This window comes from Aspergillus welwitschiae (genome assembly GCF_003344945.1).
Source record: "Aspergillus welwitschiae strain CBS 139.54b unplaced genomic scaffold BDQ94scaffold_5, whole genome shotgun sequence".
NCBI classification, from domain to species: domain Eukaryota; kingdom Fungi; phylum Ascomycota; class Eurotiomycetes; order Eurotiales; family Aspergillaceae; genus Aspergillus; species Aspergillus welwitschiae.
The window spans coordinates 849,213-872,144 of NW_020798699.1; the positions used below are offsets into that span (position 1 = coordinate 849,213).

At 54.2% G+C, this 22,932-nt stretch overlaps 10 protein-coding genes and 1 non-coding gene across 11 annotated transcripts; 3 read left to right on the forward strand and 8 right to left on the reverse strand.

Moving 5' to 3' along the window:
* Position 1: 1 nt before the first annotated feature.
* BDQ94DRAFT_167201 (cytochrome b5-like heme/steroid binding domain-containing protein) lies at positions 2 to 1,054 on the reverse strand (the record flags this gene model as incomplete). Its single annotated transcript, XM_026770748.1, has 1 exon — positions 2 to 1,054. The coding sequence occupies one exon, from the start codon at positions 1,052 to 1,054 to the stop codon at positions 2 to 4; it is 1,053 nt and encodes a 350-aa protein (XP_026630151.1).
* Positions 1,055 to 1,578: 524 nt separating this feature from the next.
* On the forward strand, positions 1,579 to 2,919 carry BDQ94DRAFT_183976 (lactonase family protein; the record flags this gene model as incomplete). The annotated part of the gene is made up of 2 exons (XM_026774537.1): positions 1,579 to 2,051; positions 2,097 to 2,919. The coding sequence occupies exons 1-2, from the start codon at positions 1,669 to 1,671 to the stop codon at positions 2,917 to 2,919; spliced, it is 1,206 nt and encodes a 401-aa protein (XP_026630152.1). The 5' UTR covers positions 1,579 to 1,668.
* A 546-nt stretch (positions 2,920 to 3,465) lies between these two features.
* BDQ94DRAFT_157343 (arylsulfatase) lies at positions 3,466 to 5,449 on the forward strand (the record flags this gene model as incomplete). Its single annotated transcript, XM_026768727.1, has 2 exons — positions 3,466 to 3,713; positions 3,766 to 5,449. 2 exons carry the CDS (start codon positions 3,466 to 3,468, stop codon positions 5,447 to 5,449), a joined length of 1,932 nt encoding a protein of 643 aa, XP_026630153.1.
* A 160-nt stretch (positions 5,450 to 5,609) lies between these two features.
* On the reverse strand, positions 5,610 to 8,352 carry BDQ94DRAFT_183978 (putative glycosyl hydrolase; the record flags this gene model as incomplete). Its single annotated transcript, XM_026774538.1, has 5 exons — positions 5,610 to 5,648; positions 5,682 to 6,137; positions 6,174 to 6,270; positions 6,315 to 7,036; positions 7,093 to 8,352. 5 exons carry the CDS (start codon positions 8,350 to 8,352, stop codon positions 5,610 to 5,612), a joined length of 2,574 nt encoding a protein of 857 aa, XP_026630154.1.
* A 109-nt stretch (positions 8,353 to 8,461) lies between these two features.
* Positions 8,462 to 10,478, reverse strand: BDQ94DRAFT_157345 (putative alpha-L-rhamnosidase A; the record flags this gene model as incomplete). Its single annotated transcript, XM_026768728.1, has 2 exons — positions 8,462 to 9,331; positions 9,378 to 10,478. The coding sequence occupies 2 exons, from the start codon at positions 10,476 to 10,478 to the stop codon at positions 8,462 to 8,464; spliced, it is 1,971 nt and encodes a 656-aa protein (XP_026630155.1).
* Positions 10,479 to 10,608: 130 nt separating this feature from the next.
* BDQ94DRAFT_105841 (uncharacterized protein) lies at positions 10,609 to 11,092 on the reverse strand. Its single transcript, XM_026763456.1, has 2 exons — positions 11,026 to 11,092; positions 10,609 to 10,941 (listed from the first exon to the last, which is right to left on the reverse strand). The coding sequence occupies exon 2, from the start codon at positions 10,936 to 10,938 to the stop codon at positions 10,651 to 10,653; it is 288 nt and encodes a 95-aa protein (XP_026630156.1). The 5' UTR covers positions 10,939 to 10,941; positions 11,026 to 11,092; the 3' UTR covers positions 10,609 to 10,650.
* On the reverse strand, positions 11,093 to 13,544 carry BDQ94DRAFT_105840 (transient receptor potential ion channel family protein). The gene is made up of 2 exons (XM_026763455.1): positions 12,946 to 13,544; positions 11,093 to 12,894 (listed from the first exon to the last, which is right to left on the reverse strand). The coding sequence occupies exons 1-2, from the start codon at positions 13,313 to 13,315 to the stop codon at positions 11,144 to 11,146; spliced, it is 2,121 nt and encodes a 706-aa protein (XP_026630157.1). The 5' UTR covers positions 13,316 to 13,544; the 3' UTR covers positions 11,093 to 11,143.
* A 758-nt stretch (positions 13,545 to 14,302) lies between these two features.
* Positions 14,303 to 14,375, reverse strand: BDQ94DRAFT_t53. The gene has a single exon. It is a non-coding gene; the product is annotated as a tRNA-Phe (tRNA).
* Positions 14,376 to 14,941: 566 nt separating this feature from the next.
* On the forward strand, positions 14,942 to 16,553 carry BDQ94DRAFT_183979 (uncharacterized protein; the record flags this gene model as incomplete). The annotated part of the gene is made up of 2 exons (XM_026774539.1): positions 14,942 to 15,532; positions 15,586 to 16,553. Exons 1-2 carry the CDS (start codon positions 15,370 to 15,372, stop codon positions 16,551 to 16,553), a joined length of 1,131 nt encoding a protein of 376 aa, XP_026630158.1. The 5' UTR covers positions 14,942 to 15,369.
* Positions 16,554 to 17,059: 506 nt separating this feature from the next.
* BDQ94DRAFT_105862 (argininosuccinate lyase ARG4) lies at positions 17,060 to 18,778 on the reverse strand. The gene is made up of 3 exons (XM_026763457.1): positions 18,634 to 18,778; positions 17,735 to 18,565; positions 17,060 to 17,680 (listed from the first exon to the last, which is right to left on the reverse strand). Exons 1-3 carry the CDS (start codon positions 18,686 to 18,688, stop codon positions 17,172 to 17,174), a joined length of 1,395 nt encoding a protein of 464 aa, XP_026630159.1. The 5' UTR covers positions 18,689 to 18,778; the 3' UTR covers positions 17,060 to 17,171.
* A 198-nt stretch (positions 18,779 to 18,976) lies between these two features.
* Positions 18,977 to 22,790, reverse strand: ireA (bifunctional endoribonuclease/protein kinase IRE1). Its single transcript, XM_026763458.1, has 2 exons — positions 19,600 to 22,790; positions 18,977 to 19,552 (listed from the first exon to the last, which is right to left on the reverse strand). Exons 1-2 carry the CDS (start codon positions 22,584 to 22,586, stop codon positions 19,096 to 19,098), a joined length of 3,444 nt encoding a protein of 1,147 aa, XP_026630160.1. The 5' UTR covers positions 22,587 to 22,790; the 3' UTR covers positions 18,977 to 19,095.
* Between the last annotated feature and the right edge of the window lie 142 nt (positions 22,791 to 22,932).

Consider the following 22,932-nt stretch of genomic DNA (forward strand, 5'->3'; position numbering starts at 1 on the left):
GTTAATCCATCGCATCCAATTTGTTATCCGACTCGTCGTTCTCGGAGACGAGTATCCCCACGAGGCATTCTCCTAGTATAGCATCCCAGTTTACCCACGGGTGGATCTCGAAGAATAATTTGCCCGAGTCCTTGCCCGCGCCGCGGAGAAGCTCTCCCCGGCCGCCGGGGTGGAAGGGGAGGTAGGGTGTGATGTTGTAGACTTTCCCCTGGTATGATGTCCATGCGTCCATGCCCTTTCGGCCATTTTGGGCTTTCAGCATCGAAGGCGTCACTCGGATCAAGGTTGGAGGGAGGTTCGCTCCCCGCAACTTGTTGTTTGGGTTGGATGTCAACGCAGCCCAATCTAGGGGTGAATATCCTGGTTCGAGAACCGCTCGTTTCGAAGAGCTGGACGGTTTGGCGGTCACCTTCGTCGGGGCGAGCGTGCTGCTCGAGAGGCCGCTGCTTGGAGGAACGCGCAGGGAGGCAGCAGCGGAGGGTGGTGGACGCAATGAGCTCGAGCTCGTATTATTCGGGCGTGGGGGATATCGCCCCGGTGCAAGGGAGGGCGCAGAAGTAGTCTGCGATGCGATCGGACGGAGACGCGGCGGGGCCGGGGGAGGCATAAGAGAGGAGCTTTTTGCGGGGTTGGATTGCTGTGGCGGGGGTGGCGGAGGCATGAGAGTGCTGTCTACCATCTTGGTCTGGTTTAGGGGTTGAGATGGTGGTTTCATCGTGGTTTGGGTTTGAGCGCTGTCGCTGCCGGACTGGATTTGCGGTACTGAGGGGCGGGAATGATCGGCGCTGTCGTCTAGTCGGAAGGAGGGTACTTCCAGCGCTGGTGCGCTGGATGGAGTTGCCTTGGGGGTGGTCTGGGTGTCGCTCGCAGCATCATCCTCGTCAATAGGGGGCTTTGCTTCGCCGTTGGCTGTCGTTTCCTCTGTCGCAGGGGGGTTGACGGGTTTCGGAAGTGGTTTGGATGCCGGGGGCTCAGGAGCCCAGGTTCCGGGGGGATAGCGATACAGCAGGAAGCATGCTGTTGCAATGAGTGTGGCGACCCCGACCCAGCCCATGCTGGATGTATTCTCAGTATAGTGACAGAGACACTGGCTAATGTTGAATTGTAAGCCACATGCCCAAACCGCGGAGAACATTGCCACGTGATACCTCCGGATTTCCGATGTGCATGATTAGTAATATATGCGTTATTCAGGGTCCTGCTATTTGCACTGTTTGGTCCTGCGATAAGCGTGATAAGATGCTCGATTAGGAAGGTGCATGCAAGCGATGTCGGTTGACTTTGTTTACTTCTCTTGCCTTAGTTAAGTCACGGTATGCTGGTTGTGTCTGGAAAATACTGTTTCAGTTGATATAAGCAACATATGGTGCGATTATGCTGAAGTCCAAGCAAGGGATCTCGTCTCGTTTGTTAGCGATGATTGGTGGACTGAACAGGATGGCTGGCTAGACTGAGACAGTGAGGAGAACTGAAGCTATACTTCTGGTTAGAGGCTACCCTCGGCTACAGAGTTTCTCTACATTACTGACAGTAGACATGCAGCTGCAGCGCTCCTACCGTCCCTGGAACTAATTCTACCGCAGAATGCAGATCCATTCCTGACCCCGTGCGGTGGCTATTTATTGACCTCATCTATCCCTCGATGCATCAGCACCTACCACAATCAACATGGGTCGACACTTCGCTCTCAGTTGGCTGGCAACATGTCTGCCCTTGGCCACAGCAACCAACCTCTACGCTACCCACTATGACGGCTCCGTCTACAGTCTCTCCCTCCAGCGCAGCGACGACACCTACTCCCTGTCCATCGTCTCCTCGCTAAAGACTTGCGGCTCGATGCCCAGCTGGCTGACCTTTGACTCGGCCTCGCGCATTCTATACTGCTCTGATGAGTCTGGCGATGCGTCCACCAACGGATCTCTAACCACTCTGGCAGCCGACGAGGACGGCACCCTAACGGAGATAGCCACTGCCGCGGCACCTGGAGGCGGCGTGAACAGTATCTTCTATAGCGGTGATGACGGCACTCAGTATTTAGCTATCGCTCACTAGTATGTTCCTCGACTTCGGCGTGTGGTTGTATCTAACGGTTGCAGTGGCGGCTCCGCGATGTCGACATTCCGTCTTCCTTTGAATCAGGGAGATGAGAACCTCCAGGTTTTCCGCTACACCCTCTCAGAAACCAAACAGAACCCGCAGCAGAATGCGCCCCATCCTCACCAAGTCCTTCTGGACCCAACTGGATCGTTTATACTCGTGCCGGATCTGGGAGCGGATCTCGTCCGCGTGTACGCCATCGACAAGTCTAGCGGTGAATTGGATGGGACCTGTCCTGACCTCTCTTATCCAGAGGGGAGCGGACCGAGACACGGCCTTTTCTGGCAGACGGAGCACTCTACACTCACCAGACAACTCAAGACTCGGCAGCAGGACAGTCAAGTCCTGTACATTGTCGATGAATTGGACGGACACTTCAAAGGGTTCACGGTCTCCTACACGTCCGATGGCTGTCTCGGCTTTGATGAGTTCCAGTCCTTCGAGCCGTACACCGACGGCCAGCTACCGGACGGGGCCACGCCATCGGAAATCCGTCAAGCGGGCAATTCCTTGTATGTGTCGATCCGGAGTGATCAAGGCTTCGCCCCCAACGATTCAATGGCAAATCTGGGCCACTCTTCGAATAACACAATCACCTTGAACGAACTCACCTCATCGTATGGCACGGTTCCCCGCACTTTTGTGATTAACCAGGCGGGCGATTTGGTTGCGATTGGCGATCAATCGTCGTCGAATGTTGCGATCGTAGCGCGGGACCCGCAGACTGGAAAGCTGGGGGATGAGGTGGCAAATGTGCAGATCGGCGAACCGGGGGTGGTCGGTACATCGACGGGGTTGAGCAGTGTGGTATGGGATGAGTAGATACCGCTTAAAGCATGATAAGATGCATTCCTCAGTATCTGTCAGCAATCCGTCAGTACTATCTGATTGTAGACAAGCGTTGCTAAGATAATAGCCGATAAGCATTGAAGATCACGGGTCGGCAGTATAAATGGTAGTGAGGGTAGTACTACAACACCGTTACAGCGGGTGCTTCTCCCGCCACTGCTAAGTAAGCGTGAACCAGCGATGCAAGGCACCTCAAAAACGGGCAACTTGCCTCTATCCCAAATCTTTTCCGGTCAGTTGCCACCCTGCTGATTGAGTAGACAGCAATTCCAGTGATCATCCGACTATGATCGCAAGAGGCAAGGCAGCCGACAGCCGAGTGCGTGAGAAGCGGGGACCATGGCGTGATTCACTGATTGGTTCCAACATGCGGATTGACCGTCTCCTCACTTGGATTGCCAATCGGATGGTGATGCCCCTCTCCATCTGATACTCTTCTGCCATCAATTCTGGTTTCTGGTGCGGTTAATGGCGAGGCCGCGTGCCTCAGCCGAGAGCCGATGGCGTAGTACGGGGTAGATGCCACTTAAATACCCCTGTCTTCGCTTCTGGTCAGCTGTGAGTTCAGCTGTGAGCTCACATCTTAGTCTCTTGCCCATATTATACATCATGGCTCCGAAACGCCCCAACTTCCTCGTGGTCGTCGCTGACGATCTGGGCTTCTCTGACATTGGTTGCTTTGGAGGAGAGATTCGTACTCCCAATCTCAACCGTCTGGCTCAAGAGGGCGTTCGCTTTACAGACTTTCACGCTGCGGCAGCATGCTCGTATGTCCTCCCCTGCCACTATACTCTCAACAGTGTCTAACAATTAATCCAGTCCCACTCGTGCCATGATCATGACCGGTACCGATCATCACATCGCCGGTCTGGGTAACCTCGTCGAATGGACCAACATCTCCGGTCAGAATGACCCCAAGGGCGGCGGCATGAGCACCGCTCCTCAGCGCGGTATGCCTGGATATGAAGGCTACCTCAACGAGCGCGTCGTCGCTCTCCCCGAAGTCCTCCGCGACGGAGGCTACCACACCCTGATGGCAGGTAAATGGCACCTGGGTCTTACCCCAGAGCGCTCTCCCTACCGTCGCGGCTTTGACCGTTCTCTTGCCCACCTCCCTGCCTGCTCCAACCACTACGCCTATGAGCCCCAGCTCCAAGGCACCGATGAGACTCCCACCTTCCTCGAAGCTAGTTACATCGCCCTGCACACGGAAGACGACCAATACGTCAAGAAGCTTCCAGATGGATGGTACTCGTCCGATGGCTACGGCGACAAGATGCGTGATTACCTGAAAGACTGGCACGAACGCGGCGATGACCGGCCTTTCTTCGCCTATCTCCCCTTCACAGCACCCCACTGGCCCCTGCAAGCTCCCCGCGAGTACATCGACCACTACCGCGGTGTCTACGACGAGGGCCCTGATGTCCTGCGCCAACGCCGTCTCGAGCGCCTCAAGGCCCTCGGCATGATTCCTGACAGCGTCGAGCCTCATCCTGTGGTTGCAGAGGAAGACGAGGCCAAGCCCTGGTCTGAGCTCTCCCCAGAGGAACAGAAAATGTCCTCCACCGCGATGGAAGTCTTCGCCGGTATGGTCGAGTGCATCGACGCCAACGTCGGCAAGGTCGTCGACTATCTCGCCTCTATTGACGAGCTGGACAACACGTTCGTCTGCTTCATGTCCGACAACGGTGCCGAGGGCGCAGCCTACGAAGCCTACCCTCTTGTGAAGAGTGGCGTCCTTCCTCATCTTCAGAAATACTACGACAATTCGCTCGAGAACCTGGGCAACTACAACTCCTTCATCTGGTACGGACCGCGATGGGCGCAGGCAGCCACCGCTCCGTCTAGATTGTATAAAGCATACACTACGGAGGGAGGCGTTCGCGTTCCCTTCCTTGCTAGATTTCCTACTTCAGTACAGACATCTCCTCAGGTTCAGGCCGGTGCTATAACAGACCAATTCGCCACTGTCATGGACCTCGCCCCTACGATCCTGGACATGGCCGGCCTCAAGCACCCCGCACCGACATACCAGGGACGGGAAATTGTTCCTATGCGTGGAAAGTCCATCTACCCCTGGGCCAATGGCAGCGCCGCGCGCATCCACCCAGAGGACTTCATCCAGGGTTGGGAAACCTGTGGTCGTGCGGCGCTGCGCTACGGCGACTGGAAGATTGTGTATATCCCGAAACCGAAGGGACCAGAGCGCTGGCAGCTGTATAACCTGAGGAATGATCCGGGAGAAGTGCACGATTTGGCGGAGAATGAGCCGGAGAGGATGGAGGTGTTGTTGAAACTGTGGGATCAGTATGTGCTTGAGACGGGAGTGATTCCGTTGAGTCCGGATCTGGGAGAGTTCCTCGAGGCGATGGACGAGCAGATGAAGGAGAATGTGTGGATGGAGTTCGACTATTGGAAGAAGGGGGCCAGGGAGGAGCCGGACAAGTTTACGAGAAAGCCGTTGAGGTTTGGGGGGTTGCAGAAGACGGTGAAGCAGTTTTAGGTGCTGCTGCTGCTGCTGCTGCTGCTGGGTATTATGCTGGCCATAATTTCTTAGTTTTGTCTTAGATGGTAGTTAGATACACATAGTTTGATATAGATGTGGATACTACTCATCAATACAATCACAATTATCTAAAGAATTATTCAAACATTGAAGCATATTAAGAAATATAGCATCCCCTCCTCACCACATTTCCCCCCTCCACCACAACCCTCATCCTCCCCTTCCCTACCCTTCCATCCACCCTCCCACTCACAACCACCTTCTCTCCCCCCAACACACTCACATAATTATCCCCCCACCACACATCCACCTCCTCATCAGCATCATCCACCATCGCGATCCTCACAAACCACGCCGGTACCTTATCCCGATTCTCCAGCGTGACCTTCAACCCTCCGCCATCACCCATCTCCCCAGTGACAACCACCTCTACCCTCGGCAATCCCACCAAGGACGTGAAATTCGCATAAGAACTCACAGGCGTGGTATACCACGTCGACTCATCCCAGCTCAGAACATCAAGTTGAGAAGGCAGAATATACACATTCCTACTCAGCACTTCTCCCCCATCATTCTTCAAAACTAATCTAAGAAAAACCACCCCATCCCATCCTCCATTTCCAACCCAAGGGATGATAGAGGTGACTTTCTTCGACATCGTCGGACCCATCTCCACACTTCTTACCTCTCTATGAAATAGATTCTTCCCAGCTAGATCTACCACATCAACCACCACCACCCTCCCTTCTTTCCCCTCAATCCCATGATTTATGATATAGATATCCCCATTCGAGTAATCAACCGCAACATGATCCCCTCTACACCCCACCTTCACTCCATAATACCCCCCTCCCCTCTACACCCCACCTTCACTCCATAATACCCCCCTCCCCTCTTCAAATAGAAGTCAATGAGTTGCCAATGTAAACTCGGCCACGCACTATTCAACATCCAGTACACTACCCCCGTCGCAGCCCTACCAGATCTATTCTGCCGTATAGCAAACGCCTCGAACTCCGCCCTCGTCGCCTCATAATCCATCACCTGCGCCAGAAACACATACTCCTCCAACGAAGTTGGCTTACCATACCTCTCCCACAGCGCAGCATTATACACACCCCTTGTATGGAACTGCGATCCGGAGGGAGACATATGGTACATCCCTGCATATTTCTCTTTCCACAACGTATCCAGTTCCTGGGGAGAGAGGAATCGTCGGAGGCTGGGGAGTTCGGGCGTCCCTACGCCTGCACCCTGCTCTGAGCCGAAGCCGAATGCTGCGCCGAACTGCTCGGAGTACCAGTAGTTAGGGGGCACCCAGTCGTATGGGCCGAGCATTTTCATTCCCGATGGGTGGATTCGGGAGGAGGCGGAGGATATGATGGGGTTAGGCCAGTCGGAGTGGTTCAGGGCGGTGGTGTAGAGGGTGTTGGCGCGGGTGTTGGGGGGGTAGTCGGAGCCGAGGAGGAAGGCGAGGATGGAGGGGTGGGGTTGCAGGGTTAGAGATTCGTGGGTGAGACTTGAGGAGGCGGTTAGGTAGTCGTTGGTTGTCCAGGGGTAGTGTCTTTCGAGGTCGGTGTTGTACTTTTATTCTATTAGTATAGATGTATAGGGTGAAGGGGATAAGGGTAGGAGTATACCTCCCACGCCTCCCACTTATCGCAACACTCCCACCCCGCCAGCACCATGACCCCCATGCGATCAGCCAGATCATAGAACTGTGGGTGTTCGAGCTTGCCTTCTAGTCGGATCGTGTTGAGTCCCATATCCAGCACAGCTTGGAAGAGTGTGCGCACACGATCGATATCAAACCGGAGGAGTATGTCGGGGCTGTATCCAGCCCCTCGCACATGGAAGGGGTATCCGTTGACTTTGAATGAGATATCTTTTTCATTGCCATATTCAGTTAGCGTGGCAGTGACAGAGCGAATCCCGAATGAGCACTCCGCGCGATCAGATAACTTCCCATCACTGAGGGTGAAATTCGCAAGCACGGTATACATATCCTGTCTTCCCCAGGAAGCAGGCCACCATAGCTTGGCATTTGGGATAGTAACTGCTGCTTCGACGGTGGTGGTTTCTCCTCCTTGTAGAGTTACTAGCTGTGCAAACTCCACTCCTTTATCGTTAGTATCATCATGAAAGACCCTCCCCATAAACACCCCCCTAACACTCTCATCCCTCCAATTCCTCACATCAACCTTAACCTTCACCTTCACATCCCCCTCCCCATAAACATCAACATCCCCGACAACAACAACCCTCACCCTCCCCATTCCCACCCCATTTACCCTCCTAACCTCCACCCCTCTCCAAACCCCCATCCCATTATCCGGCGGAGGAGGATTCCAATCCGCCCAACCCACCCCGAAATCCCTCATATAATCCACCGGATACACCCTCACACTAATCACATTTTCTCCATCTTTCACTCGGCTAGAAATATCATATTCCTGGCCGTTGTATGCTCCGGATATAGAGGCTATTTGGTGTCCGTTGATGAAGATGTCTCCGCGGGAGGAGATGCCGTGCGTTGTTAGGAGAATGTCTTCGTGGGAAAGCGGGGGAGAGAGGGTAAGAGAGGTGGTGTAGAGCCAGGGGGATTGGAAGGGTGTTGTGGGGATGAGGGAGAGGGTGGTGCTGTGGAAGAGGGTGGATTCGTTGTAGGGGAGGATGGGGTTCGGTTGGTTTCGGGGGTGGAGGAGGGCGGCGAAGATTGTGGAGTGGGGGGTTGTGGTTGTGAGGTTGAGTGGGTTTGGAGTGGAGTTGGTGTTGGTGGGTTGGATGTGCCAGGTTGGGATAGTGATGCGGTCTCCTGGGGAGGGGATTTGGGATGTGGTTGTGGTGGTGAGTAGGAGGGATGAGAGAAGGAGAAGGAAGGATGGTAGTGGGAGGTGCATTATGAATGATAGTATAGAGGTGTAGATTTAAATAAACTAGAGAGGTACTGGGACATTTATATTGCCGGAATGAAGGCATCACACCGACGTCGTCATATATTCAGCTTCGCTAATTATTACTCAACTTCCACTTTCCACCCTGCAGTCCACTGGCCTTACCTCCCACCAACTGCACCTTCACTCCCCGGTCCGACACCAGCTGTCCGCTCACATCCCCCAGCTCCACCGAGCCAGTCGTCCCGTTCGGCGTGCTAAACGACAGTTCCTGATATCTACCCCCCGATCTGCTGAAGCTTGACGCGAACGACCCCAGCCGGGTACTAAACCCAGCCTCGACCTGGGTCAAATTGCCCGGTTGTGGCTTATACAGCCAGGTCGCACCCGCCGGTCCTGTCACACGCAGCCCGGCCGTGTAGATGGTCAGCGCGGACGTCGGTCCCGTGGCCCAGCCGTGCGCGTGCGACACCCGCGGCGTATTGGTGTACGGTGCGTAGGCCAGCGATCCGTCCGTGGAATACCCCTCGATGAAGGTGGAGTTGGTCATCCGCGGGTCATCCAGCATGAATCCCCACTGCAGCCGGAGGAGATCAAGGGCGCGATCAGGCTGGCCAGCCTGGTAGTGGGCTTGCAGCTCGAAGCCGCCGATGAAAGGCGACACCGTTGCACCCGCCTCCGGGGCGGGTGCGCCGTAAGGCCCCCAGCGGGCAGCGAGCGATTCAGAAACGATGGTACTCTGGTTGGCAGAGAGGGTGAGGTTTGCCTTGACAGCCCAGGAGTTGCCATCTTGCGGGTGCAGGGTGGTGGTCTCGTTGTCGGTGTAGAGACCGTTCTTGTCGTCCCAGAGAAGTTCGTTTGCTACAGTCTTGATCCGGGCCGCAGTGGTGGTCCAGTTCCTGATGGGTGCGTTGTCATTGAGGGTCTGGGCGAGAGAGATGGCATCGTTGAGGACGTAGTACAGAATCGCGTTGGCTTCGATGTTCTGTTCTTATTAGCATTGCACTGATTGTCTTCTGCTGTGTACTTACATGTGCCCCCATGCCAAACCTCAGCCAGTCAGCACTTGCTGTGATATTGGCCAGGCCCGTGCTGTCCACGCTCGACAACGCCCATTGCACACCCTTCTTGTATTGACCCCAGTACCGGGTCAACCACGCGCGGTCCCCAGTGTACTGATAATAGGATGCCGCGCCAACCAGGCTGTGGAGATGGTAGGTGAAGCTAACCGTGTCGAAGAATGGTTTCCCAGCATAGGGAAGTCGGCCATCAGGTTTCTGGAGAGCATACAAGGATTCCAATGCCGTGCGGACACTATACAGATCCTCGGTGCTGACACCCACGCTCTCCAAAGCAATGGACATATCACCTGGCCAGACAAGCCGGTCACGCTTGGCTCCATCAGTCAAGGTGCTGCTGCCATTAGTGATGGTGTAGTTTGTCCACCACTTGTCCGTCTGCGGAAGTGAAATGGTCTCAGACGAGGTGATGACGCCCAGGCCCACCAAAGCGTCTCCCGTAGTGGGATCGATACTGCATAACTGCAGGGTATAGGCACCGGCATACCAAATGCGGTTGAGGAGCTCATCGTTGCTGTGGAAGTACCCCGTGTACGCACGAAGGTCCTGTGCGGGAGATGCCGTATAGTTGATCTTGACGCTGTTGAGAGAGACCGTGGCGGTGGTGTTGCTAACAACCGTCATATACCGGAACGCGCCCCGGTTGTACTTCTTTTCCACTGTATATAGGCCCGCTCCCTGACCGACAGCGAACCAGAGCGGAGTGTCAAGGCCCGCGTCCTGAGTAGCATCGCATGCCTCGCTACTGATCCACATACTAGACTCGGTGAAGGTCACGCCGATAAAGGCGGACTCGGAGGAGGCGGAAGCGACATCCACAGACACGATACCAGCAACATTGATGCCAAAGTCGTATGTCACCGACGAGACGCCGTTAAAAGTGGCCTGCCCGCCAGCACCCGTCAAGGCGGCCGCATTGGTGACGGAACCGTTCACCTGGCGAACGGACGCAGGAGCCAAGTCGCGAGAGCTCGGGGCTAGGATGTACTCCTCGTAGGGCACTGCCAACGCCTCAGTGGCCAGTAAGGCCGACAGCAGCCAGGAAGACCACATTGTGAGATGATTTTGGTGAAACTGGGTGTCTCTCAAGCTGGCTTTCTGCACGGCTAAATATCGGCCATCAAGCTTAGTCGGTACAATGGCAGCCGATGGTAGCAACGATCAAAGTTATCGGTAGATCATCCTTCCGAGGAATGACGCATATCTGCTGGTTCTCCACTGCTGCTCAGGTTCGGTGATGGACGGAAATGACGCGCGTGGGGACGTGAGGCGATCGTGCTGTTGGTTGGTTGGTTGGCAGACAAACTGCAATGCATGACTTGGCAGCCATCGGCAGGTGGACAGTGGAACAAGAGACTGGAATCGATGGGTCCTCGAGATGAAAAGAGGAGACGCGATGAGGAGAAAGGTTGGGGAGAGAGGAGAATCGGCAAGAGGGATCGCGAGAGGGCCGGAAATGCCGAGTGTTGCCTAATGGCCAGTCCACAGGGTCTGTTCGCTGCATTTGCTGCATTTGCTGCATTCCCCACGGGGGTCGGGTTAGCCCGCCGCTGAAGATCCACTGCACCCGACTATTCCCATGCAGAGGCAGAGCACTTACAAAATCACATAGCTTGAAACCAGACCATGAATAAATTTAGAAAGCGCAAGATATAATTTAGATACATTTAACATCATAATAACGCCTCAGTTGCTACCTCCTATTCATCGGAAATCCACTATAGGTTTGCATGCGGGTGAGTTGCCGATGCCGTATCGCTGTCACTCAACAGACTGCGACGCACACCTGCGGCATTCATGGACGCTACTCGATGAACAGGACTGCTCCCTCGACTGACGGGAAACAAATTCGCCTGGCTGACGGGCGTCTCAGACATCTCACGACCAGGAGCAGTGTCGCGGGCCAGATCTTGGTGACTTCGATGCAGTCCCTCACTAGCAACAGACCCAGTGTCGTCGATCAAACTGCCTTTGTTCCACATCTCCGGCGTGCCCTCACCCCGAGCAGTCGTGCCGAGCGCATCCAGCTCCGTGATCAACTGGCTCCCCGACTTGGCAAAGGATCCCCGGTCGTCCCGCATCGGCCGATAGCGCATGTCCGGATTCTTCGAGAAGATAGCGTTAACGGAGGAGTAAAGAACGAGGAGGAGCAGAATGAGCGCAAAGGCGGCATTGTACACAAAGAAAATGACCCCCATCACACCGGTCACGATGCCGGGCTGGTCGAAGACGTTGGAAAAGAAAAGCAACAAGATGGAATTCAAAAAGTTGATGGATGCGATGGCGATATTGTAGCCATTGGTCTTTTTGTCCATCCACGGTCGCACAATACTGATCCCAATAAGCGCCAAGGTCTCAATAATCACCATGGCCACCGTCTGCACCACCGGGGCCGGCTGGCTCAGACTGATGAACATCGCCTTGACGAAGATATACAGTAGTGCGAACACGAGGAAGTAGTAGGCGGTCGCTCGGTAATGCACATACAAAAACCCCAGCTTGTTCAGACATGCCTCGTCTGAGTAGAGGATATAGGCCGGGTTTCGATGCATTGCTACCGACCTCCGTGCGAGAATGATGACTCGGAAGGCAGCCCAGCCCAGCGTGCAGATCATGGAAACCAGCATGATCACCGCCAAAACGACTTCGGCTGCCGAATCATGCTGCGTAAATTCCCACAGACAAAGGACGCACATCTGCGGAAATCCGATGAAAATGAGCCGATAGAGGATACCTTTCGACACATGAAAGTCGCCAAACTTGTCGGTCTTGGTCTTCCCTTTCTTCGCCAGAAAGTGGCTTCCCACCTTGAGCGACGCGACGATGATCATCACCACGGCGACGAAAAAGACGAAGAAGATGAAGCCGGTGAGGAAGATATTGGTGCCCTCAATGCCGGCCCTGAACCCCACACGATCGATTCCCCGCACCTCCGTGGTGCCGGTAGTGGCAGTCTCCGACTGGGCATATTGTCGTTTGAACACATTGGTGACGCCGTCAAAAGATCGCTTTCGTTTCAGAACTTCAACAGACGTAGTCGAGAGCTCGGACAAGACAGTCGACGGCGTACCGCCAGTTGCCCTTTGGTACCAGGTACAAATGGTATCCAAGAACTTAACATGGATGATCCCCATGCTCCATTGCATGTTCTGGGTCCATGCTTCCACGATCGGCGGCATGTGGACCGAGATCATCCCAAACATGGCCTGTGATTGCATGAAGCTGAAGAAGGCCAGCACGTTAGCGGCGACATGAGCCGCAGTGTTCGAGTTGCCCAGACCAGCTGCAACAGCTGAAGCGATAAGCCCGACGCCGGAGATCACCGCAGTCGTCCATCCGACTCCTTTCTGGTAGACTGTTTTTCCATTCGACAAGGTCGCTTCGAGACATGTAATACTGGTGCCGGTATCCGTGGAGTTGATGTAAACCCGAACGGTGGCATCAAGGTCTGGCACAGTGTATGCGATACCTAGAATATTGTTAATACTATTAGACAATCAATGCGCGGGATACTACAGACCCGGGATCCGGCGCACCACATCTTCCGGAATTGTGACCAGGGCGTTCTGGACATTAATGGCACCGGCGCTCATCGGACAGAGACCCTCTATATTCATTTTACACGGGTCCAACGTCTCACCAGTCAACTGGTAGCCATAGACGTCGACCGAGAGATCGGCAGTAACTTTGCCGGAGATGGCGGCCACGCCATCGAAACTCAGAACCAAGGAACGATTCTCGGGCGTGAAGCGGACGCTGAAGTAGGTGGCAGTAAAATTGTTGCTATCCTGGCAGATATTCAAAGCATTTGATTCAATGAGTCTGGTTGCAGCGGCCAGCGGTGCTGTAGACGCGAGGAGGGCGCTGGTGAGACACGTTGACCAGCGCATTCTCACGTCTCACTTTAGGGGGTGGTGGGGAAGTGAAGATAAATGGGAGCGAATGACGGGGGGTGAGCAACTAGCGATTCCAGATAACGACTGACACCAGCGTGCTATCTGACATGTCGTCAAATGGCTGGCAAAATAGGGAGATGCAACAGAGTTGTCGAGGGGAGTTAGCGAGAGATTGAGCGGGAGGAAAAGCGACAGTCACACGCAGGATATAAGTCTGACGGGGACATGAAGTTGGAAGAGTCAGTGGCGCCGGAGGGAGTGGCCAGGCTTTTCTCCATCTGGTTGGCGGGCTTTGCAGGTGCCAAGCGGGTGTCAATGGATTCACGCAGGTTGCCTACAAGGGACTAGAGGGTTGTTGGTTGGGCTCAGGCTTCTTTCGCTGGACCCTTCGGGGCCGGATGCCCCCAGCTAAATTTAGACCCGATCGCCATCCAACTCTGACTGAGTTCCTCCGGCGCTACCACCAGCCTGCACCAATCGGTTAGTTTAGGAGCAGCAATGGCGCTGATGGAACTGTTGCGCGGTAAAGAGTGGGTGCTTTGATACTGAATCGAGCGATGCTGCTACATTCTACCAGGCAAATGGACTATGCAATGTTATTGTGATCCTACCAGGTACACCCGTCTTTGGCCCCAAACAGGATGATAGGGTCCATTCATTGGGCGTATTTAAGATAATGGACCGCTGATCATCCTGACAGTTAACCTAAGATAAGCATCGGGACAGGCGGAACAGATCAAATCTCCTTGCTTGACTGTCGTAGGGCGGGCGATCGGTGTACATACCAATGAATGTCATAGCGATTGTTGGGATTAGTCTATATCATCTAATTACGGATTGCTGTGATAAACTACAGTTCGTAGTGCGCAATTGAAAAAGTGATAAGCATAAGAAGAGGGGTGGAATAAACGACAAAGAGATAGATAGGGATGGTTAAAAGGGAAAAAAGAAAAGAAAAAAGAAAGAAAAACAAAAAAGGATTGGGACGAGCCGGGCTTGAACCGGCCACCTCCAGATCTTCAGTCTGACGCGCTCCCAGATGCGCCATCGTCCCGTAGTACTTGTTACACTGTTCACTTTAAAGTTTTATATTCTCCTGGCTTTTGTGTACCTAATTTACTACGCCATGTCTGCCATTGACTTTGTACCTCTATTCACCAGCATTGTTCCTGGTACTTTGGCCCTACCCATAGTTCATACACTCAAACGAAGCTAGAACCTGAGACGAACATCAACTTGAGCCCCACTATCTGGAAATTACTCCATCGCTGATCTGTAGCACTGCCCCATTATATATCAGAAGCTGCTGGGGTGAATGTAACATTAATTATCATATCGATTAGGCACCAGCAATCATGAGCGCTTGTCATTACGACTGAATACTAATAGCGGCAGGGTCCAGCCATTACAGTGTTTCGACAGGCGGCTAAAGTGCCTATCTGAACAATGGCACGATCTTTGTTCGATTCATCTGGCGTCCCGCAGGACCCTGACCCTAGTATATACATCCATACTATTTATGTAATAACATATAAGGAAACTGTTGCGAGTGTTTTGATTCCATACAACACATTGACCCACCTAATCCCCTCATACATAAGTACTAATGACCAATGAAACCAACTCTCATATCCTAGGATGTCTCACATACCTTGTTCAAAGTCATAACATGTGAGCTCCTTCTGGCCCCGTCCAAGTGGAGAAGAAAAGGGGCCCCAATTGCAAATAAGCAACAATCGCCGTTAACCCACTCATTCATCCGCTTCACTCATGCTTCAATAGAGCTGACACAAAGAAAATTCAAAACGGACTAAGTACAACACAGCCACTCGCATTCAACTTACCAGATTTGCTGGCATGATTTGTTGCTGGTGTATCCCCTGAGCTGCGGGGTAACATGGCCAGATCACGGCTTGAGCCTTGCGTATACCTCTACACCTGTAGTAGCTAGTGTGCCCGGCAAACACCATCTATCCGGACTTCATCTACATTCCATCCCACCACTACTACTTCCAATTCTAAACAAACGGCCAAAGTAGCACCACACCATGCCCAAAATCCCCCTCCTCAAGGGCCTCCTCCTCCCCATCGGGGAGATCCCCTTAGACAGCATCCAACCAGACCCCAACATCAGCTGCACCAAAAAGGACCTCAAAACAATCACGTCCTATAACCTCCTTCCGAAGAAGGAAAAGAGCATGGTAGTTCCAGGTAGATCCCTCCCGAGCATTTACCCCCAACAACATATACTAATAGTTTCAAAGGAACACCCCCCATCTACAAACCCCCCACCACCCCCCTCCTCATCCCCGCCGACTCCGGAAAATACATCCTCGACCCCAACAGCCACATCTTCCCCAAATGCTCCCTGGAACCTCTCCTCCGCGCCATCTCCACCAGCACCAGCACCAGCACCACCCCCAAACCAAAACTAAACCTCACCACAACGGACCTAATCACCGACCGACGCAACCTCCGCCTCCTCCTCTCCTTCGTCAGCGCCAACAAAAAGCCCTTCCGAATCAACATCGAAGTAATCCACTCGACGGTACTCTTCTCGACCTGGACATCCAGCAAAACCAACACCAACTTCGTAGGCAAATTCGAAGGCTACGGCCACTCCTTCGAGAAAACATCTACCTGGACGCCGCGCTACATCCGCGGAAGCATCATCCACAACAGAGTGGTACGGTATACCCTGGGCGGGATACACATCCTGCTTCGCTATGAAGTAGACGCATGCATGCCCGGGAAACCACACACTCCCAATCCCAATAATACCAATCAGCAATCACCCACAGGGATACACATAATCAACTCCGGCACCCTCGTCCCTCCGCACCGCATAATCGAGATCAAAACCGGCCCTGTGAATAAACGACTCGATAACTCCAAGAACCTATCGCAGATGTGGTTCTCGCATACTCCGATACTGTGTACGGGGCAGTATCAGCCCGACGGGACGTTTTTGCCCGCGCGGACGCAGAATATGGAGAAGGAGGGGAGGTTGGCGCAGTGGGAGAGGGATAATGAGGAGAAGATACGGAAGTTGGTGAGCGTGTTGGAGAGGGTGTTTGAGGTTGTGAGAGGTGTGCCGCATAAGTGTGCGTTGGTGCATAATGGGGATGGGGTGTTGAGGGTGTATCAGGATGATGGGAATGGGGCCGTGGGGAGGGGGGTGCCGGGGGATTTGCTGGGGTTGTGGGATGATGGGGGTGTCCCAGTTAAGTAAGTAGGGAGTGTTGATGGGACTGACTTGATATTCTATTAACTGGCGGAAGACACCGTTTGGTTTGTTTAGGGGGGATAGGATGATGGTCTCGCTACTAACTTCACCAGTTAAAGTGCACTGCAGTGGTAGTTGTGGTTGTCGGGAGATCATTGATATATAGTACTACTGCACTCATTCCCTCGAACCTCGACGAGGCTACTGAACGACAACTTGAAAGAAAACTCAGCCTCGTTACAGAGCTAGCCATCAAGACACCTAGGAAGAAAGGGGAGGTCACTTCCACACTTAATGAAGCAACTTGGGATTATGCAACAGAATTCTTGAAAGACCCAAGGATATGAATCGGATACTGGTTGGAGAAGAGAACCGGCGTGTCAACTAAATGCAGGCCAAGGCAACTGAAGCCTCTTCAGTTCCCTTCGTCCTTACTTCCATCTTGATCGTCACTCTACTACACACTAGATAGATCAGACTTACTTTTTGGTCTCGTACTACGGCAGTGAGGTTGATGAACGATTTCGTCTAATAAATCATTGAATTATGGATATCATACAAATCTCTATCCCGTAGCATCGCTAACTTTTACCGTAACCAACCATCCCAAAAACCAAAAAACGCCTACAACAATGCGCGAAGAACACCGGTCTGTTCCAACACAGCCCGGCGGCTGGTACCACCAACGGCATCCTTCAGTTCAACAGCACGCTCGTAGTCCAAGCAGGCCTGGACGCCCTCGTCGAACCGGGCATCCACAGTCTGCAGCTGCTCCAGAGACAGGGTGTCCATGGGCACGTTGTGCTTCTCGGCCAGTGCAACAACACGGCCCGAGATGTGGTGGCCCTCGCGGAAAGGCACGCCCTTGCGGACGAGGTAGTCGGCAATCTCGGTGGCCAGCATCTCCGGCGCCAGCGCGGCAGTCATCTTCTCGGGGATAGTAGTGAGGGTGGAGAGAACACCAGTGGCGATCTGAATGCTGTCTCCGACAGTCTTGATGTGGTCGAGCAGGGGCTCGACACTCTCCTGAAGATCCTTGTTGTATGTGGTAGGGAGACCCTTGATGGTGCACATCAGACCGGCCATCTGGCCAAAGGCACGACCGGCCTTTCCACGCAGAAGCTCCAGGCTGTCTTTGAGCAAGTCAGTATAAATTTGCGTGTTATAGTAATCGGGGGTGCACTGACCTGCGTTCTTCTTCTGAGGCATCAACGACGAACCGGTCGAGTAAGCATCGGACAACCGGACAAAGCCAAACTCCAAGCTGCTGTAAATGATCAGATCCTCCGCCCAGCGGGAGATCTTGAGCATGAAGGAGCTGCCCCATTGCATGGTCTCCATAGCGAAATCACGGTCGGCCACAGCGTTCATCGAGTTGTAGAGCAGACCATCAAAGCCAAGCTCCTTGGCCATGGCCTCACGGTCAATCTGGAAAGGGTTTCCTGCAAGGGCACCAGTACCCAGGGGACTGCGGTTGACGCGCTTGATGACCTCCCGCAGACGCTGGAGTTCGCTGGCAAAGGCGGTGGCATGGGACAGGAGCCAGTGGCTCCAGCGGACCGGCTGGGCCTTCTGCAAGTGGGTGTAACCCGGCATGATGTAGTCGAGCTCAGACTCCGCACGGGCAATGGAGACCTTGACGAGATCGCACAGGAAGCTTTCCAGCTTGCGCAGTTCATCCCGCAGCCACAAGCGCATGTCCGTGGCAATCTGCTCGTTACGGGACCGGCCGGTGTGCAGCTTGCCTCCAATCTCCTTGCCGATAATCTCGGAAAGACGGCGCTCGTTGGCTGTGTGGATGTCCTCGTCGTTCTCCTTGGCGACGAAAGTGTTGGTGCTCCATTCCTCGGCGATCTGCTTGAAGCCGCGCTCGATCTCAGCGAACTCGTGTGCGGTCAGGATGCCGTTCTTGTGGTTGGCCCGGGCAAAGGCAATGGAGCCGGCAATGTCCTGCTTCCAGAAGATGCGATCGTAGGGCAGGGACATGTTGTACTGCACCATCAGGGGGTCGAGGCCCTCTGCAGCCGGACGAGAACATTAGCCGCTGTGCCATTGAGAGGCATTGAGGGGGAATTGGTGTACTTACGGGTAAAACGACCTCCCCAGAGCATGTTTTCAGCGACAGCCTTGTTACCGCTCATTTTGAATGTGTGTATAGTGAAGATTGGATGGATGGAAAGAAGAGAAGAAAGAATTGACGGTGTTGATAAAGGACAGCGACGGGACTGGCTGGCTGAATTAGGCAAGTCTGAATCACACCGTCCTGGCGATGACTGTGACTCCCCCCCAGCGACATCGGGGACGCTAGGCTGCTTCCAGATAACGCGCTTGGGCCAATCAGCGCTTTCCATGACTCATCGCTGAGGGCTTCCCCGGTCACTAGACTAGAGACACGTGACTACCCCGCCCACACTACCGGACGACTCTGCAGCATGAATTCCCATTGATAGAATGATAATTAAGACTCGTATAACTCATTGATTGTGACATATGTCATCTAGATATGCATGTATACAAGTAAATGGCTGTCTACGTGGGTGACCACCACCTAGTCAGTCGCCGTGAAGTAGCGCTTGAAACGGTCGGACCGAGTCAAACGCAACTCCACAATGACGGAGTGGCAGCTCATGAGAAGACTGGGAAACCGTACAGTCCAGAAATTAAGATACCCCTCGGGCAACCCGCCAATGTGTGCCTTGAGATGCTCCGGCATGTCGTTGTAATGGTTGCGCTTGTTCCGGAGGGCTCGCAGCAAATCTAACATCTTCGATCCCGTGTACTTACGCTGCTTGCCGAGATTATCCTTAAAGTCCCGTGGCAGTAGTCGCAGGAAATCCATGTCCGGGCCCATCACTCGTGGAGCGACCGACTCGAGACACAAAAGGGCGTCCGAAGGAGGATCCCGCGGTTCGAATTCGAAGTGATCCGAGACATCGCAGAGGAAGCTAAGACGGTCAGATGGAGGCCAAAAGAACGGGTGCGTCAACACAGCGCTCGCATCGGGTCTAGAAAAGTTAGTACTACGCATGGCACGTAATGAGCATCGACTTACCGTCGTCGAGGATCAAGCGACAACATGGACTGGATTAGATTTTCAGCCTCGTAGGCATAGTCGCCCAGACGCTGCAGCTCATCGAGGTTGTGGTTGCCCTTGACAATGTTGGCTTCGCGCATAAACTTGCCATTCTTGTCAAAAGGATGGCACCCCCGCGTCAGAACGTAATAGAAGACGCAGCCCAAAGAGAAGATATCGATGGCTCGAGTAGCCCGCCGGTTGGTTTGAGGGTCCACCACAGCTGGTTCTGATGATTCGGTGTGTTGGGACTCGCTACCCTGCATAGCCGGGCTCATGTCGTCGTCTACCAGCAATTCAGGGGCTCGCCAGCCTGAGGTACCGGCGGCATGTGCCGTAGTCGCACGGAAGGAGCTTTGGTTGTCTTCGAGCTTCTTACACAAGCCGAAATCCGAGATCAGCAACCGCAGGGAGCGTGAACCAGTACGCCCGCGAGGCATCGCCACCAAGATGTTCTGTGGCTTCAGATCGCGGTGCACAATCTTAAGAGAATGGAGGTAGCGAACACCTGCCACAATTTGGCGCAGAACGTCCGGCAGGTCCAAGCCGCCCTGGACTAACTGCGGGAAATCTGATGGACGTTCAACCACATCCTGCAAAGAGGCCGGGCAGAGCTCCAAAGCAATGTAGAGGAAACCAGCAGCCTGCTCTCGGCAGTAGTACCGGATCACATTGCCATGGTCATCACTTTCTTGCAACAGGCCCACTTCATGGGATGCAATATCATAGAATTCTACCAGCATGCGCTTGACAGCCACGTCGCGCCCATCGAACGAGCCCCGATACACCACGGTCCCGTGGCTGCCGTGTCCCAGGACCACGTCAGTGAACACTCTAAGACGGCCGATCTGGAGAACGCCATCCATTTCCATGATCTCATGCGACACCGTCCGGGTCAGCTGTACATCGGGTTCCAAGCGAGGCTGAGGTTGAAGCTTGTTCACTTCATCAACAACGCGATCGGCCGGGTCCCTGGATTCGCTGTCGCTATTGGGCTTCTTGCCCCGCCTATGATTCTTGCCACCACGACGTCCGCGGCGAGCCTTCTTCTTAGGCTTTTCGCCGTCTTGTAGATTGAGCTCGTCCACATCGTCATCACCATCTGGGCCTTGAGACGGTTCCCGGATGCGTACGCGTGGAGTTGTATCGGGCGCAAGAGAGTTCTGGGATTTCTTGGGCCTTGGCGTCGAATCACCACCCCACGCCTGCTCTTCTGAAACATTCATGTCGACAGTCAGATTCGCCATGCGGTTAGGGCTAGCCTCGCGTTTCGAATGAGGGGCTTCCACGATTGGAGTTGAGGGGGTAGACATGGGCGGCTGTCCGTATGAGGCCATGATATTTTTCAGATCCAGCTTCTGCTTAGCAAGCTCCTGAATGTGATGAGAATTGAACCAGATGAAGGTGCCGAAAAACAGAAGCAAGAGCGTCACAAAAATATCAATGGCATTATCCCAGCCCTTCCGTATAATGGTGCTGTGGCGTAGAGCCGGAGGCAGTGCCAAGTCCGACGAGCTATAGATCAACTCCCGAGGCGTGTCATTGGACATATCGGCTGACGAGGGGCCAGAAATGCTGGGGATGTGACGGCGGACGACGCGTGGGCCGTTCAAAGAATGGACTCCTGCTAGTGCATCTTGTTGCTGACTCGGGGTCAGACTTGTTAGGGGTTGACCATGGCGGAGGTAATCTTTTTCGTAGCATTGAGCCATCTTGGCTCTCCCGGTGACAAGCGGGTAGGTGGCCTCCGACATGGCATACCAACCACCACCCTCGGTGTAATCAATGAATACTCTTTCATCACGATCGTCAAGCGTACCGTAGTCGGGGTCAGGAGGCTGTAGAGGCTGCGAGAGTAGAATAAGCGGAGTAGGATCGTTAGATGAGTCGGCGCTGACCGGACGAGCAACATCGAAGACGCGGACCACCGGACTCGAGAATCGCTGGGTGTATCGTGGCCGGTCCATTCGTGAATGATCGAAGCCTAAGACTACACCGTCATGCATGCTGTAAATATGGCTTTGATCCATCGTGCGGAGGTACTGGCTCTGGAGGTCCATATCCCGGTTGTTGGCCGTCCACTCCGAGTACTTGAGAGTGCAGATTGGATCACCGGTTTCGGTGTTCTGGATGGCTACCGTGTATTCGACACGACCAAGGACTAGAGTACCCGAAGGGGATTCGCATTCTTCCATATCCACATCCAGACCATCAACCTTTCGACATTCCTGACCTGACGAAATGGGACCTCTAGAGCTAAACACCCGCAGAATGTTTCCGGTGCGAGCATCGATGGTATACAGCGTCGTTTCCTTTCGTGCCGTATAAGTAACGGCCGGGTCAGTCCCCGAGTAAGGCGTTTCGTCAACAAGTTCCTTCACAGTCAATCCCAATTTCTGGAGGCCTGCCTCTGGCCCCGAGCTGTAGATGTAGAGGCTTCCGCCCTGACTCGGCTCGACGATCCAGATAAAGTCGTCCTCTGGTTGGGCACGGTCGAAGCTGGAGCGATTGGCTCGGTGGTAGAGGCTTTCGACCATAGGGCTGCTCGGGACCTCGAGGGCCCAACGAGCGGCACCGGTCTTGCGGTCGCGTGCGTGAATGGAACCGTCGACGGTCGCCAGCAGGACAAAGTCCTCAACCTCCCAGTCCTGCAGGGACCGCGCGTGAAGCTGCGGAGCCAGGCCAGCGGTAGAGCTGCTGGCTTGGGCAGGAGGGGCTCGAACGGCGCGGCCAGAGCCGGCCAGAGCCAGGGTTGCTAGGGCGCTCGCATCGTTGGATTTCACGTCGAAAGAGGGAGGGGTATCGACGCCGGAGGTGAAACCAGTCGGTCGGAGAGGGACGGAAACGGTGGAGGAGAGCTCATGTTGGTGTTCATGCCACTGCTGCGGAGCAACAAGAACGGGGAGCAGGAGGAGTGCGACACTGGCAGGAAGGGTCGACCGGGCGCCAGGCAGCCGCCACCGCATGCTGAGGGACTCCAATACAGTGGGCCAGATGGAGAGAGAAGCTGGAGAGTGAGGGATCCGATGGCACGGGGCGTGTCATCAGTTGGTAAAATCCGCGTGGGAGGAACCAAAAGAGAAGGAAGAAGAATCGAGAGCAGATGGGCAATTGAAGGGCAGCATTGAGCGGATGAATAGGATGGAATAGAATGGATGAATTGGATTGGGGGCATCGAGGGGAGGCTGTGCGCACGTGATGTGCTGACGCGTTTGCGACTTTTGCATCGGGACGGGGATGGATTCCCGACACGGGCTAGTCGATTCCCAGTTACAGGTAAGACAGGGGCAAATCCCTTCCCTTCCTTGAGTT